Source organism: Tympanuchus pallidicinctus, unplaced genomic scaffold, assembly GCF_026119805.1.
Source record: "Tympanuchus pallidicinctus isolate F22 unplaced genomic scaffold, pur_lepc_1.0 scaffold19, whole genome shotgun sequence".
Lineage (NCBI taxonomy): Eukaryota > Metazoa > Chordata > Aves > Galliformes > Phasianidae > Tympanuchus > Tympanuchus pallidicinctus.
This window is the reverse complement of record NW_026294710.1, coordinates 4,260,533-4,277,413: the sequence shown is the minus strand read 5'-3', so window position 1 is coordinate 4,277,413 and position 16,881 is coordinate 4,260,533. Positions and strand designations below refer to the sequence as shown.

At 40.5% G+C, this 16,881-nt stretch overlaps 1 protein-coding gene across 5 annotated transcripts in view; it reads right to left on the bottom strand.

Moving 5' to 3' along the window:
• Positions 1–16,881, bottom strand: part of SRPK2 (SRSF protein kinase 2) — a 132,495-nt gene that overhangs the window by 75,656 nt on the left and 39,958 nt on the right. Inside the window, exon 1 of one of the 5 annotated variants that reach the window (XM_052680886.1) lies at positions 9,790–10,056. The exons of the other annotated variants lie outside the window; for them this stretch is intronic. Within the exon in view, the coding sequence (XP_052536846.1) occupies positions 9,790–9,827 (38 nt within the window). The 5' untranslated portion in view covers positions 9,828–10,056. Of the gene's footprint in view, positions 1–9,789; positions 10,057–16,881 lie in introns of those variants that run through there. 5 annotated transcript variants of the gene reach the window in all.

Below are 16,881 nucleotides of genomic sequence, written 5' to 3'. Positions count from 1 at the left end.
AGTCTATCCTACAGTGTCATTAAACTCTATTTTTATGTTCTCTGTGGGTGCACTTTGTATTTTGAGTGTGGGAACTCCAGTGAACTTAATCCCAACAAGCCAGCAGGTAGATAAGAGGTCCAAGCACCAACAACTGGAACAAGAATAAACCTCAGAGGTTCTATGGGCCAACAACTAGGGCATCAGACCTAGTAGCTGAGTAGCTGGAAAGCAGGAGGAGGACTGGGTTGGCCATGCAGATCCTGTTTTGAGTGCTCCATATACGTTTGTGTGAGTGCCACCAAAAGCTCTGTTCTTAATCTCTGCTAGCCTGTGTGGTCAGCTACGTATGCATCTTATGTGTGTGCATGTATGTGCGTGCACACACCTACAGGGAATAAGTGTTCAGTCTCATCAGGGGCTGGCTCTGGACACAAAGCTGCAGCAGTCTTGCATTTAGCTATTTAGCTGGGATGGGAGGTATGCCCATCGGACCCAAAATCTTCCAGATTTGATCATTCTAACAACTGACATGGCTAAAAGGACACAAATTTCTTAGCAAAGCTATCAGTAAAAATTTGAAGGTGAAGAGTATAAATCTGTCATTTTGACATTTTGTTAACAATTCAGTATTTAAATGACAGCAGAAAAAATATTAGCATTCTCAGGTGCTACTTAGCTTCAACTGAACGTCCTCTGCATCTTTTTAAAGCCCTTGAAATTCCTGAGTGCTAAACACGTTCAAAAATAATTGTCACTGCATCTTTCCTATGTATTCTTACAAAGTCAGGACTCAATTATATACCATTATAATGGAAGAGTAACACAAATAAAGCAAAAAGGTAAGACATAGTAGATGTAAATTCAATTTCAGGAACATATTTAAAAGATATGCCTTAGAGAAACTTGTGAACATCATTCCGTAAAGAATAACAGCATCTTTAATTTCAAGTATTCTGTATGAAAAATCATGCATACTGTAGCTACGATATCAGAAGAAAAGATTACATCAATTAATAGCCTCAGAATCCACCCAGATCCCCCCTTTCAAACATACTTGTAATAAAGTCAGTTCATTAAATAAACTTTAATAAAGTATTTATTTTCTCGTGCACCAACAACTTGCTTGTAGGTGCTCTTCCACTGTGAAATACAAACATTCTGAGGAAGACCATCTTTTTTATTTGGCTTTCTAGATTAACACTCTAAAGTATTAATTACCTCGAAAGTAGCCAAGTGAGATTTCAAACCAAGTATACAAAGGCTTCAGATTCTTATTTATTTTAGAACTCAGTGTTTTAATTGATAAACTTCTATTTCATACTCACTGTGCTTATTCAACTCTTCCCTATCTCTTAGGAAAGTCTTGGTCAAAAGTAGTATTTCAGTGCTCTCAGAAGTGGAGATCTCTCAGAGCTGTCACCTAACAGCAGTGAAAATTCCTGATTCTAGCTACATAAGCAACAGAATCCATCAGAAAGACCAACAAAACCAAAGATGAAAAAGTATCACTCTGAGAAGACCACCACACATGCTCTCCAGTGGGAAAGGTAATCCTTTTATAGAAAGATTCATATAGAATAGAGGTAATTCCAAACACCTTCCGTTATAGTTTATGGAACGGAATAAATAGAGGTTGATATGTTCATCTGATATGTGGGCATGGCAGGAACTGAATGCTTCTGAACAGTAGCTGTAGCAGCTGGAGAAGAGAGACAATGAGATAATACAAATGCTGATGATACAAAGCTGGGAGGATTTGCTGACACACCAGAAGGCTGTGCTACCAATTCAACAAGACCCGGAGAGACATGGACATAAAAAAAGAGTATGGACAACACATCAAAGGAGGCAATCCTCCTCCTCCTCCTCCTCCTCTATTCTGCCCTAGTAATGCCACATTTTGATTACTGTGTCCAGCCCTAGGCTCTCTAGTTCAAAAAGACAGGGATCTCCTAGAAGGAGCTCAGCAGAGAGTCACAAAGATGATTAAAGGCCTGGAGCATCTTCTGTGTGAGCAAAGACTGGGCAACCTGGGTCTGTTCAGCATAGTGAAAAGAAGCCTGAGTGAGGATGTGATAAATGTTTAAGTATCTAAAGGGAGGTGGGAGACAAATGGATGAGGCCAGGCTCTTCTCGGTGATGTGTAACGACAGGACAAGGGGCAATGGCCTAAAACTTGAATACAGCAAGTTCCATACAAACACGCAGAAGAACTTTTATACGGTAAGAGTGATGGAGCACTCAAACAGGTTTCCCAGAGAGGTTGTGGAGTCTCCTTCTATGGAGATATTCAAGACCCAGCTGGATGCCTGTCTGTGTGACCTACTGTAGGGTACCTGCTTTAGCAGGGGGTTGGACTTGGTGATCTCTTGAAGTCCCTTCCAACTCCTGCGATTTTGTGATTCTGTGAATCTGAGGCCCTGATGTTAGGATAGAAAATACCAAATTGACTGTCCACCAGAAACCTCATGCATTTCTGAGTCTCCTTCCATTACAACAAAAAATCACTGTTGGATATTTTGATACACTACCTGCAGTAATGGTTACAAAATAAAATTACATTGTGTCTTTATAGTATTATTAATGACGAAAATGGTTCTGTTTCTGCCAAAACTTGTTCTAGCATTTTAGCTTTGACAACACAGAAAAAACATGCAGTTTAAGAATAGTTTCCACACTACTATGGCCTTCTTTGACCCCTCAAAAGATACAAGCTATTCCCATGTACAGTAGTACTGTGGAGCAGAAGTAATAAGAGGTTTTGCTGCCTTTGTTGGAAGGCTGTGAAAACATGCCAGTAGGTTTTGTTTGGGCCTAAGAAGTTACTTCATGAAAAACAAAGCACTGAACTTTAAAAATGTTTCACATTACTTCAATGACATTTTTGCCAAAGAAGGAGCTCTAAAAACTTCTTCCCTCTTTCCATGGAATTGTGCTGCCCAAGGTGTTTTTGGGAGGATAAGTCTTCAAGATTAACTAGCAAAATGTTGAAGTATCCACATTCATGAGCTTTCAAGAGAAGAAATATGATCGTTTACTAAACGTATAAATGATTTACAGTACAAACATATGTAATAGCTATTTGTTGCTTTGGAGGACATCAATATAAAGCTACAGTTTGAACACATTTATTAGAACAGCCTGATAAACAGAATGGCCAAAGTTTCATCCATTTGAAACATCTGCTTGGGATGTGGTCCTGCCCTGGAGCACTGTCCAGCCACGATGAGAGGCAATCAACCAGGCTGATGGACGAAAGCCACTGTGTCAAGGAACTTAGTAGAGAACTGGCTCCTTTGTTTGTAACATAAACAATAGGCAGAACTTGGAGCTGCATGCGTTTGTTTCCAATTGGAGTTGTTAAAGAACAAAGAGAGAGAGGAAGAGAGAAGCAAAGGAAAGAGAAATAGCACATCATCCATCCAGTCACTATCAGCAGCATGCTTCTGGTAGGTGCCCTAGATGAAATGACTTTCACATATGTTTTTTTTAGGTCAACACTGACAGTTTGGATTTTGTCAGAGAGCTTACCCAAGAGTGAGTCTTGAAGAAAATACAGAATCATCTGGGAGAGAAACTAAGGAGTGTAGCATTTCTAAGGGCTTCTCGTGTCAGACCTCGCTATAAAACCTTTGGACTGAAAAGCTATTCTTCAACCAAACAGTAAGACTGGCAGATATCCTCTGCATGGCAACACTCACAGGAACGCATTTTCTGAAAGAGGCCACAATTATCCTGATAATACACAGAATACACAAGAAAATGGAATGCTTAACTAATATAAAGTTGCTTAACTTGTTGCTTAGTACCTCAACTGCAGTACCAATGAAAATGCAGAAGTATTATCATAGTGAATTTATGGAATTATATAACATCTAAACATTTTATTAATCATTTGCAAATACAGAACAAGAACATGCAGAAATCTCAAGTTAATCTACTCTGTAACACAGTGCACTGACAACAGAAAAGCAGTAATCAGGCATAGGTACATTCTGCTCTGCACAGTCTATCAGACAATGCACCCATACAACCTTGGGCCCAGAGTGGATATTTAGTGAAGTCATGATTAAGACAGTGAGAGGTAAGAGTCATAAAACTGGACTACATTTGTAATAGGAAAGGCTTTGCTTACAGCTATACATTACTTTTTATTTGATTTTTTACTCTGAAGTAGAATTGGATACACATTCATTTACCTTGGAAAGGGAAAGTATACTGCTCAAAACATCTATTTCCAATTTTTACATGCTTTTTTTTTAGCCATTTATTGTGTTATAATCATGACTGGATTGCTTGAATTTGTTTCCAGCAAAGGGCAATTCTCACACAGGAAAATCTCATGCAACCACCCAGCACCATCTGTCTCTCCCTCTCTCAAAGATCTCTCATTTGAATACCAACCACCAGTGCCAACACGTTTTCAGAAGGTATTTTAAAAACTTTCCTGTAATAAATATCTCACTGATAACTGTATGAAGAAAATTTCTTAAAGATCAAAAATAAATAAAGATCAAGTCGTACACAGGAGATAAATGAATAACAGGAATACTAACAACACTTTTCACTTGTGATCAAATACCAACATGTGGTTTTCTTACATAGGGCAGAAATTCCATACACGGACAGGAATAAACAAAATCCAACATGCAAAAGTAAAATACTTCCAATTCTAAACTTTTTCAAAACATACTCATGAGCTGATAGAGGCACTGCTCTAAAAGAAAGTTCAGAGTATCACTGTGAAAGAAAAAGACTGCTTCTACACATGTTACTGGTTGTTTTTTCTACACATGCACACTGACAAGCTGCAGCATTCCCTGTCTGTACATTCCTTTCATACTTCCCTTAAAAGTCTGCCACACAAAAACAGTGAGCATGTGAAGCCTTTGATACAAAAAATACACAAATGGTAGGATTTGTTTTGGCCAATATTAGTCCCCTAAAATTAAGTCTGGTTCTACAGGCACACTGTCATCCTCCAGTGAAGGAAATGCCGCCCTGGATAAACAGCTGCCATCCCACATTTGGACAGGATCATTTCCTCCCTACTTCTAAGATCAAGTACAACAAATAGCAGAACTAGCTGGAAGTCTGGAAGCAGGGAATGAATATACATTGTTCAATATTGTAATAAGCAAAACCAAAAAACTGAAGTTGTACAACTACTAGAAATAAACAGAAATGCCTGGAAATTGAAGTAATATTTCTTTTACACTTTAAAAAAATATAAAGAGGGAAGACATCTAAAATGACATTTTAAATATACTTTTAGAACTTAGTGGAACTGATTAAATGGTTCCATTGTTCTAATAATGATTTTTTGCTTCAGTGTTAGTTACAAGAATAACAACACATTATTATCTTATAATGCCCTGCTATGGAGTAATTATTCCAAAGCATTTATCTGACACAGCAATGTCAGGTCATACTGGATGTTGTGAGCTGATGGTTCTTCTACTTCTAAACATGTTTTATTTCTGTTATTCAGTACAAATGACACTTCTGCCTTAGGAGATGCAGCGCATCCACAATTAAGTTAAAAATAAAACAAAACAAAAGACACACGTTCCTACACCCAAAGGAATCATCCTACATCACAGTGATTCACGATGCCTCTTATATCAACTAACATTAGATCTCTTCTTAGGAAAAGAAACAAACAGTACTCAGTTTCCACCTTTTTCCTTCCAAACCATTATTTGAGATTTATACCTTCTTTACTTTCCCTGACAGCATTCTTGGGATGACCTGATGAAGAAACCACGTTAAAGCATGAAGACATGCATTTAATTCTCTCTGCAAAGATAAATTACAGAGAGGGGTTTACATAGCTCAAGGCTAAAAAAAAGAACAACACAAAAGAAACAAAAATAAAAGCAAAGAACAGTTGTCCTTAAACTTTGGCTGCACCACCCCACCCCAAATACTTCTGCAAGCTGTGCAACAAGAACTTTGCTGTCCTGCTGTCAATTTAAAATATTTTCCCTCTACTGACATTTACAAAACCCCTCAAAAATCACAAAAATTGAATTACAGAAGTACTGGTTATTTACTTTAAAACTTCTCATGAGTGCTTGGCTGTCATCATTTGTTTCTGTTATTTTCCAAGTGCTATGGAAGAACACTGAAGTAGAAATCCATTCTAAAGCAAAACGCAAACGCAGCCTCTGCAGAAAGGCAGTAAGAGTCAGTCAGACATACCAGCCTTACTAATAACCTTTAGCAGTAACATCTTGTGGTAAAACTGCATCACTGACAAATTTAGAATCCAGAATCAGAGCTTAGAAAAGAAGAACAAAAAGACTGCCAAGTGTTTTGTCCTGTCCTGTGACACAGAAAACTGTTATATACATGAGGAACAATCCAAACATTAAAAAGTGATCCAGGTGGAAGAACTGGCATTTTTCAAGATGGAACAGAAACACAACAGAAAGCCCTTAAAAAGGCAAAAAAGAAAATCTGTACAGCTCAAAGGCCCAACTACTCTGTACAGGGGATAAGGGTATAGCTGACACAACAGAAATAAAGACAGTTTTGCTTTCTTTGAGGCTTTTCCCAAGACCACCCTGCTCTGCCTGCTGCTGGCTTGCTAATGGCATTTGCAAGGCATGGGCTTTCATGGAATTTCACACAAAGACCCCTGAGCTTCATCGCTGCTCCTTAAATAAACAAACCAGGTAGGCACTGCGCTGGACAAAAACATTCCCAGTGTACTCCAAACTTCCCCCTGTATTTTTCAGATTTCAGCTCTGCAAACAAACAGAGTTGGTGTGACAAGTCAGGGCAGACTGTGAGCCCTGCCGTGCCCTCGCTCCCAGCTACCTGCGCTCCCTGGCTCAGGCTGCTGCCAGGCACCCACAGCTCACATTGTTAGGATTCAAACATGCTGGCTCATTCTATCTGCCCGACACAATAGCCACAGAATACCAAGATACAGCTACCTTAACCCCAAGTGCTACGCCACCCCCAAGTCCAAGTTTCTCTAGGAGTAGTTGGGGGAAAGGGAGGAGGAATCTCATTAAGAAAAACATCTCAGATCTGCATTCATTTGCTTTTCAGGGCTGTATTATCTTTAACATCTCAGAGGATACTCAGCACATTGGTCCATCTCACTTTCTTCTTAATGTCTCCTAAAAGCCTCTCAAAAACCCAACAAGCAACTATCCTGAGAATGCTGCAGGACTCCTCATGCTCTGAGCTCCTGCAACAGCCAAACCACCCATTAGAGCCCAGCTTCCTCCTACCCACTTTGTTGTTTTTTTCCCTCCAGGATAGGGTAACATACTGAACTTGCCAAGCAAGCAGGAAAATCTACAAACACTCAACTCTGCAGTAAAAACACAAAGCAAACAAACCAGAAGGCCAGTGACGGGCTCCCTCCTTCCTCCTGTTTCTGTACGGTACAAAGCAGCTCCTCTCCCTTCCTCTCCTGCCATGCGAGCACGTCTAGCAGTCTGCTGGTGTGGAAAACAAGAAACAAGGCATGCTCTCTTCCAGGTCTCCCACCTAGTATTTCAGAAACTCAAGCTTCTTAAACAGATCAACCACAATGAGGAAGGGTAAAAATTGGTAATAAAAAAATATACAAGTGTGAATTCAATGTGTTTGTCAAAAACATTTTTGTGCATGTGAGCTACAAACACGCTGCAATTTCACTACACCGAGGACAGCTTTACAGTTCAGACACTCAGTGGTACTGTATTTATTTCTTCAAAACACAGTAATTTTGGAAAGGGCCCCGAAAGGAACTGGAAGCTCACAGAACCAACAGCACTGTTTCATAACAGCTTGCAAAAAGAATTCAGTCTATTTTTAGATACAGGAAAAGAATGTGGTTACTCTAAAAAAATCTCAGATAACACATTAAATTGGGTTTTATTACTTATAACTGACCATACAAATTGTGCAGCTGATGTGCCAAATCCCTCTCCAGGTGAACTTTACCACATAATTAAATCCTCAAAAGAGAGAAGTCTGTGTGTATACAGAGCATTCACATTTGAATCTTTATTGCAAAACTATTCATCGTGCTGTTATGAAATCTTACTTTTTAATGAATGGTATCTAAATTAATCTCAGACATGCATCCATTTCTAATTATGTGCAATAATCCTTCACGGGGACCAATTCGTCTAGGCTGCCATCAGTTCAACTAAGAGCACGTTTCGCTCAGAATGAGACCCATCCGTTTTAGGGAGCTGCATAAAATTCCCATTTCTAAATACATGAATGTGTAATCGTATGCTGAAATCCCCCTTAGCAATGCCAACTCCATAGTAAAAACCTTTCCAAAAATCAAGTTCACACCTGTTTCCTTGACTGTTTTCAGCCCATCCTCCTCTCTGTTATCACCACCATTTTATTAGCTTTGCATTTAAAAACTGTAGGCATCACAGTCAGAGAGAAGCAAACAGATAAACACTAATATTCTCTTTCCTTTCTGATTCATCATTTTGAATAACCAAACAAAATACATCTCAAAGCTGTTCTTACATCTCTCCATTTTGGAAAGGTGACTTAACAACCCACTCCCCCCACCATTTTCTGGATTTCTCATTGCTGGTATTTTGTTATACCACAGCTACTGAAAGGCAATTCTGTTTGCTTCTACGTGCCTTAGCAGAAATACACTTATAAACCAAAGCACAATGCTCATTTTGACCTTCTTCAATCATGCATGCCACACAGTCCTTGCTCATTTTGAAAGGTTTATCTTTTACTGTGCTTCCTTCAGATAGCATTCAATACAAGATTGTGTCTTTATATGATGAAACATTCAATAAAATATGCTTTATGTAATAATTTCAGCTAACCATGCAGTTTGAGTACATAAAATTAATAACCTTTTTTTTTTTTTTTTAATGTCAAAGTCCAATATCAAAAATGGCAAAATATAGCATCTGGATGGTCCATTTCAGCACACAGCTGAAATGACTGCTGTAAATAACTTGATGAAAATATTATTCTGTTCCAGGTTTAAGCAATTCTTACAATCAAAATTTACCTTGAAATCCAGTCACAAGCGAAACAGACTGGATAATTTAAAACCAACAAAATAATCACAAGGAGGTTATTTTGTGTCAGAAAACTTAAAGAGCATTCAGTTTGCCTCCAAATATTTCTTCAAAATGAAACAGCTACTTAAAATCATAATCATCTGATTGACAGACAAAATAATTGCTTTAAAAACACTTCTGAGTCATTTTGTCCTTACCTGCAGGCATGAACCATTACTGCATGCAGTGACTGCTCCATTTCCTAGCACAGACTTGAACAAGGATCACATCTATCTCACAGAATGTGACTAATTTGGGAATTTGTGATTCCTGAGCTACTTTGCAAAGGGCACTCCCTTTCCCCATAACAGGACATGAAACGCTTCATCAAGTTACGTTTTCTGTTAATCTGAATTCAAAAGAACCCTCTGTAACTGGAGAATGGTCTCCTGTAACACAACACAAACACTAAATCTTTAAAATGAATTTAGAAATCACGACGCCGTTTGCACAGAAGTGAAAAGGAAGGAGGTCTGCAACCCCAGCACACAAACAGCAGCCTTGCTTGCTGTATTGCCATTTGCATGCTGCAGCCGAGTAGACTTCATTAAAAAAAGCCATCAATAAATCTTTGCAAAAATGCACAAAGCTTAACCAAAACCAGAGGCTCAATTAACACATTACAATCACCAGCATGCAATGCAGAAACGATACGAGCAAACTTAACATGGGAAAGAAAAAAAAAAGCCCTGTGCTGCTGCTTGCAATGCTACACCATTAATTGTTCATGCAAAAGATGTGGCTGTACCTTTCTGAAGAGGACGACTTCTCAGAGTTAACTGACATCAGCAGCTCAATCTTCTGCTTGATTTCTGGAAAAATCAGAAAATATTCACAGCCGAGATTGCCTGCCCTGGCTTTCCAAAGTCTTACAACCAAAGGAGTTTTTTCCTAATCCCTTTTGTTTCAAACGAGGCCACAAGATTCGCAGCACTTCTGTGAAGACCGATTCAATCAGGCTGGGAAGGAACGAGCTCCGGGGGCATCAGGCCCTGCCGAACTCTGCACATGACTGTTTATGAAAGCAGGAGGAACCATTTCTTTAGGCAGAGGGGTGTTGCCTTTCTTCAGGCAGAGCTGACACATGCACGAGGTGATTCTTATCGCAACACTTACTAATTGTGGCACAAATTCCAATTTCTGGGGAAAAAAAGAGGACTTGATGATTCATGGCACATAGTATTTCTCCCCTTAATTGCCTAAATGCGGATTGACACCCTCAGAAACATCCATTTCAAAAGCCCTGAAAAATATGGCTCTTTGAATCATTTTTGTCACAAAGAATGAAGTATTAAATCAGTACGTTAATACATGGGGTAGAAATCATAAAGGGAAAATGCTCCACACACTGCGATTTCTTTTTTTAGTGCTCTATGTTAAATTTTCTTCAAATCACTTTCAGAAGTAGTAGTTAAATTTCCTCCTTTTTTTTTTCTCATTTTTTTTTTTTTTTAATCTATTTGTTACCACTGTAGCACTAACAACAGAAGAGAAGAAACGTCCACTACAGAACCTGGTGTATGCTATCGCCATAAAAGAGCCGCTCAGTGCCTCTCCAGCAGCACAGCACACACAGCAGCTCAGCTCTGGCTATGGGGAAGGGACTCCTGTGCCATCTGCGGCTTCTTCCATGGGATCTTCCAGAAACAACGTACAGAGGCAGCTGAAAAATGAATTATGATGAGCAGTATGGTAAAGACGCTTGTGACTAAAACAACCTCAAGGAATAATGCCACGAATGTGAGCATCATTTTAAGACCCTAGAAGAGTTAGAAATAGTGCTCTCACCTATCCTGGGCAACATTAAGACCAAGTTTGGTTGCTCACACTTTAAGTAAATTTCTATTATTTGGGATGGGAATTCTAGGATGGGAAGGCTTCAACATGGCTTTTTTTTCTTTCTTTCTTTCTTTCAAAATGTTACACATTTTGAAAGTCTGTGAGAATTCACAGAGAGAATTCACTGAGAGAATTCACAACAAAGTCTGTGAATTCTCTGAAAACAAAAAAGAGAAACTGGATATACTTTTCTTAAATAGACATTAAAAAAATTTGTAATGTTGGTTAGGTTCAGCATTCACATGCCCTGCTGGCAGGGCAGCAATGATCAGCACCTGGTCTAAGTGCACACCACTGCTTCTCCCCAAAACACACAGACTGGAGAGGCCTCCACAAATGACCTCAGTTCTCTTGTCATATAATGGTTTGGGTTGGAAAGGACCTCAAAGCCCCCCAGCCCCAACCCCTGCTGTGGGCTGGCTGCCCCCTGCCCGCTCAGCTGCCCATGGCCCCATCCAACCCAGCCCTGAGCACCTCCAGGGACGGGGCACCCACAGCTCTATGGGCAGCTGTGCCAGGGCCTCACTGCCCTCTCAGTGAAAAATATCTCCTTGATACCTAATCTAAATCTCGCCTATTTTAGCTTAAGCCTGTTCCCCCCTGTCCTATCAAGTACTGTAAGGCCACAGTGAGGTCCCTCCTGGAGCCTTCCGTTCTCCAGAGTGAACAAGCCCTGCTCCCTCAACCTGTCTTCACAGGAGAGGTGCTGCAGCCCTCTGAGCATTTTTGTGGCCCCCCTCTGGACCCACACCAACAGCTCTGCATCTGTCTGGAGCAGGAGCTGGCCGGATCCACCTCCAGCCCCAGCACCTGAAGCCCAGAGCAGCTCCTATTTAGGCCACATGCGTATTTTTATTTTAATACGAATTATTGGCCACCCCAATAACTCTTACGCATCACTAAGAACTACGCTGTAATAAATTAAGACTCCACAGAAATCTTTAACACTTCCTAATTTCTAGCTATCTACAATTATACCAGAATTTTAAAACTGATTTTTAGTGCAAATTATGCCACTGCTATTCACCATACAAATTATACAATGCACTGGATACTCTGATAATGATTTCAAAAATTGTTCTAAAGAAACAAAAGAAGGCAGACTCCATAATCTTAGGGTTACTGTAAAGGAGCGTTTTACAGCATCTTTGTGTTTAAACTGCAGTGCAAAAGATGAAATAGATCACACAGTTGTGGTAGGGTGTGAGCAAAAACATTTATTGCAGGGCTCAAATTCAGTGCCAAATATTTACGTGCACTAAAATTCAAAGTGTACTGTAAATGAACAGCTACTCTACCAAGTTTCAGCCTGAATATTGAGAGACCACCTTTCAGACTAAAGCTGAATAGATACTTGAGGCAAAAAACAGTTCTGAGAAATCTCTATTGTCTATCTTGTATTGCCCAGGTTAAAACGAAGTCTACACCACTGTATTTTCCCCCAGCACCCACTGTGTGTGTATAGGCTATGCACATAGCATTCTTGTGAAAGCCGTGGTGCAGAACTCACTGTGTCACCTACCAGACCTGAGGCCAGCCCCAGCTAGGGCACAGCACCATGACCTCTGTGACTGAAAGAGAATGCCTGTGAGTTCTCAAATATCTGCCAAAACTACTGACAGGCATTTCTAACTTGCACTGCTATAAAACACATACATGCAGAGACTCATACCTGCTCCACAAAAGGCAGGTGGCCCTCCCTCCTACATGTCTCCTCTACTCTGAGGATCCCACTGGCCAGAAATCCTTATTCTTGAACACAACCAAGCACACAGCAAGAGCCCACCTGCATTCAGAGCATGAATTTTGCTTCCCTTCTACACAGGGCATATCAAGGTTTGGAGATCTGTACTGTATTTCACTATGGTCTGATCCACACAGTTGGTAACTTCAGCTTCACTCGGCCTCTTTTCTTAAGGACCAGCACAGTCACCATTCCCAATTGATTCTCCTTCTGTTCTGACCCAATAGTGTTCAACAAGAACAGGATGCCTCATTACACATTTTGTAACAGACTGGTGTTGTCAGCACTGGAAGCTAATAGCTACTTCTGTGGGAAAGAGAAGATGAAAGGTTTGGACAGCTTTGTTGGAGAAAGCTCACAGCTTTGGGATGTCGTGTTTTCTTATTTTCCAGTATGAATGGAACTGCTGAGGGCTTGAGGGAAGCTCTGTCAGCTTCTTAATGCCTTTCTGGACAGAGATGAAGCTGACAACACAGAGGTGTGAGCTGAAGCTCACTTTGCCTACCACTGATCTTAGACTAAGAACATACCTCAATAATCCAACATGACTTTGTATTGCTTCTGAATTTGTTTAACCCTCGTAAAAATCAAAACCACTGATATAAAGAGATAGTATGAAGACTGGGACTATGGCAAAACAAAATTCAAAGAGCTTGGACTAAAATGATCAGCGGATACATAAGCAAGCCTCCATATTATCTTCACATAGAACGCATTATTACATTAATCACACAGAATCACACAGAATCTCCCAGGTTGGAAGGGACCTCAAGGATCATGTAGTTCCAACCCCCCTGCCTAGCAGGGCCACCAAACACACACATTCAGATCAGGTTGCCCAGGACCCCGTCCAACCTGGCCTTGAACACGTCCAAGGACGGGGCATCCACAACCTCCCTGGGCAGCCCGTTCCAGGGCCTAACCACTCTCCTTGTGAAGAACTTCCCCCTAATTAATGTCTTATTGCTACCAACACTCTAAAAGATATTTAAAAAAAAAAATCCAAGATGCAAGCTCCTTTGCTGCAAACTTGAAGTTCCTGGATGCTCTAAGAGTTACAAAACATTTTTCTGCACCATTGTTTTAATTTACCTTTTATTCAGTGATAACTAAGATTTATTTCACACAATGATAAGAATTTAAATCAGATGAGACTTCACAGTAAGAATAATTTCTAGTATTACTAATGAGGGGTCCCATTCACTTGTTAACAACATTTCCATTACAACATTATTTAAATTTAGTGATTATTTTTTCCTTCTCCATCTCTGCCCATCTCATGAATTCGAGATGGGATTTGCGCCATTTTACGTCTCTGCTATTTGAGATTTTTGCAAGAGAACCATTTCCCCCATGTCTAAAAGCAAATCTGTACCTTTGCACAAGCATACCACACCCCTGAGGAGATGCTGACACACAACTATCACTCCAGATACAAAACTGATCACAGAGATGATATCACCAGATAAGACAGATGGAAGTCTATTTGAGTTTTATTTCCAACAAAGTGCCTTCTAAACCATGGGAAAAAGACAGCTGCAGAAATAGCAATGTGATCATTTCTGTATTTTGATTATTTCTAAATTACATATCCAGAAATCTGAGCTCTCTTACAGAATTTATTAGAACACACAAATTGCAGCCCAAGTCCAAATAAAAAAAATCCCTTTAAAAAAAAAAAAAGGTGGTCTCTATCACCTACTCAGCCAGCCTTCACAGACAGAAGAATGTGAACTATAGAGATGTTTGGTAAATTTCAAGCTAAATTCAAAAAAAAAGAGTCCTGCAGCTGAGCAGCTCTTCCTTCAAGGCTCTTGCCTCCAGCCCTTCCAACTTCATGTAGAGCCAACACTCCAACTTTTGTTTAATCCCATCTGCTGTGGCACCAGAGGCAAACACTGGCCTATTCAGGAACCACATCAAGAAGAACAGACCATAATAGCGTGGCTTAAAAACAAAACAACAAAAAAAAAACCATGAAAAATTAGTGAAAATTTGTGCCAGCAAATCCAAAAGCAGCAGATAACACAAAGAAGCCACAAAATACCAGTTCAGGTAGGGAAACCAGCAGCATTGCAGCTAGCTCCTCAGTTGCTCCATACACTTTATCAGCTCACTCTGACTAATTTTACACTTATAGAGTGTAGAGATCAGGTATCAGACAACTGGTTCACATCCAAGCCCTGAGCAAAGCAGATGCACTAAGTCTCTAAAGCCATACTACACAAACTTCAATTGAATGAAAACAAAAACACTCTGCAATACCCCAAATAGTTGCATAATCATCTCCTTTTATCAACTTCTTATATTTATTAATCAAAGCAAAGCTATGTACAACCTTTTCTTATCTCCTCCAAGATGCTCAGGTGGAGGTCATGCATTAGACCAACAAAAAGCATCAGCTAATGCTAAAATGGGGAGGGATTTCCTTTTTGAGAGCAATCAGCTTTCTGTCAGAAAAGGAAAGACAAGAAGCTTGAAGGGGTGGGCTGTACAAAGAAGTGCTGCCAGAATTTTTAAACTCAGGAGGGATTTTTAGGAAAGCATCACGCCAAAGATTGCAAGCATGAAACCTAAACAAAGTTTGCACGAGGAATCTAGAATAACATCAGAAAGAATCATGGAAGAAATCTTCCCAACAAGCTAAAGAAATGAAGCTATTTATTTCTATAAAGTGCATGAAGGAAACAACACAGTAAGCAATAAAAATATACCCAGTTTTTAATTAATAAGTAGACTCAGTCTCATTCTGTTAATCTACTCTAATCAAAAAATAACTTCAGTGCCTTTCTTTCCAATTCTGCACATACAATAGGACATGAACTGAAGATGCTTTTAGCTTTCCTTCTAAGGTATCTTTAAATATCTCCTTCATCACCAATGTGTCCTCATCTATTCTCTGCTGTCTTTTGCTTCTTTTAGTCATGTTAGAACTACAGCAGCTTGAATCCTACATTTTGCATATGAAAACACTCATCCTTCTGTAATTTGACTGTCTTTACAATGTTAGTGCTAAAATAAACAATCCCACTTCCCAATCCCATAAAGATAGACCTGAAAACATTATGCAAAACAAATCAGACAACATACTCTAAGTAAGTTTTCAATCTGCATTTCACTGGCTGACTGGCAGAGTACAGAGGGTTGTCATTGGCAGCACAGAGTCCAATTGGAGACCTGTAACTCGTAGTGCTCCTCAGGGGCCAGTGCTGGGTTCAGTCTTGTTCAACATCTTCATCAATGACCTTGATGAGGGGATAATGGCCACCCCCAGCAAATTTGCTGATGATACAAAATTGGGAGGATTGGCGGACACGCCTGAAGGCTGTGCTGCCATTCAGCGAGACCTGGACAGGCTGGAGAGCTGGGCAGAAAAAAAACAGATGAGGTTCAATAAAAGCAAGTGTAGAGTCATGCTCTACAAGGGATCAAGGGAAGAATAATTGCATGCACAGGTTGGGAGATGACCTGCTGGGGGAGGAGCTCTGCAGAGAGGGACCTGGATGTCTTGGTGGTTGGCCATGAGCCAGCAGTGTGCCCTTGTGGCCAAGAAGGCCAATGGCATCCTGGGGTGCATTAAAAAGAGCGTGGCCAGCAGGTCGAGGGAGGTGATCCTCCCCCTCTACTCTGCCCTGGTGAGGCCTCATCTGGAGTACTGTGTCCAGTTCTGGGCTCCCCAGTACAAAAAAGACAGGGATCTCTTGGAAAGAGTCCAGCGGAGGGCCACAAAGATGGTGAAGGGCCTGGAGCTTCTCTCCTATGAGGAAAGGCTGAGTGAACTGGGTCTGTTCAGCCTTGAGAAAAGACGACTGAGAGGGGACCTGATCCAGGTCTATAAATATCTGAGGTGTGAGAGCCATTGCAGTGAGGCCAGTCTCTTTTCAGTGGTGAGTGGAGACAGGACAAGGGGAAACAGCCGGAAACTGCAGCATAGGAAGTTCTGCACAAATGTGCGCAAGAACTTCTTTACAGTGAGGTGACGGAGCACTGGAACAGGCTGCCCAGGGAGGTGGTGGAGTCTCCTTCTCTGGAGATGTTCAAGACCTGCCTGGATGCCTACCTGTACAACCTGGCGTAAGGAACCTGCTTTGGCAGGGGGTTGGACTCAATGATCTTTGGAGGTCCCTTCTAACCCCTATGATTCTGTGAACTTTAACTTGATTTTAAGTGGACATAGCCCTGTTTTGAGCTTTGGACGTTGTACAAGTGATGCATTAGACAGTTTACACTGTGGTGATAAATTAAAATTGTCCTGCC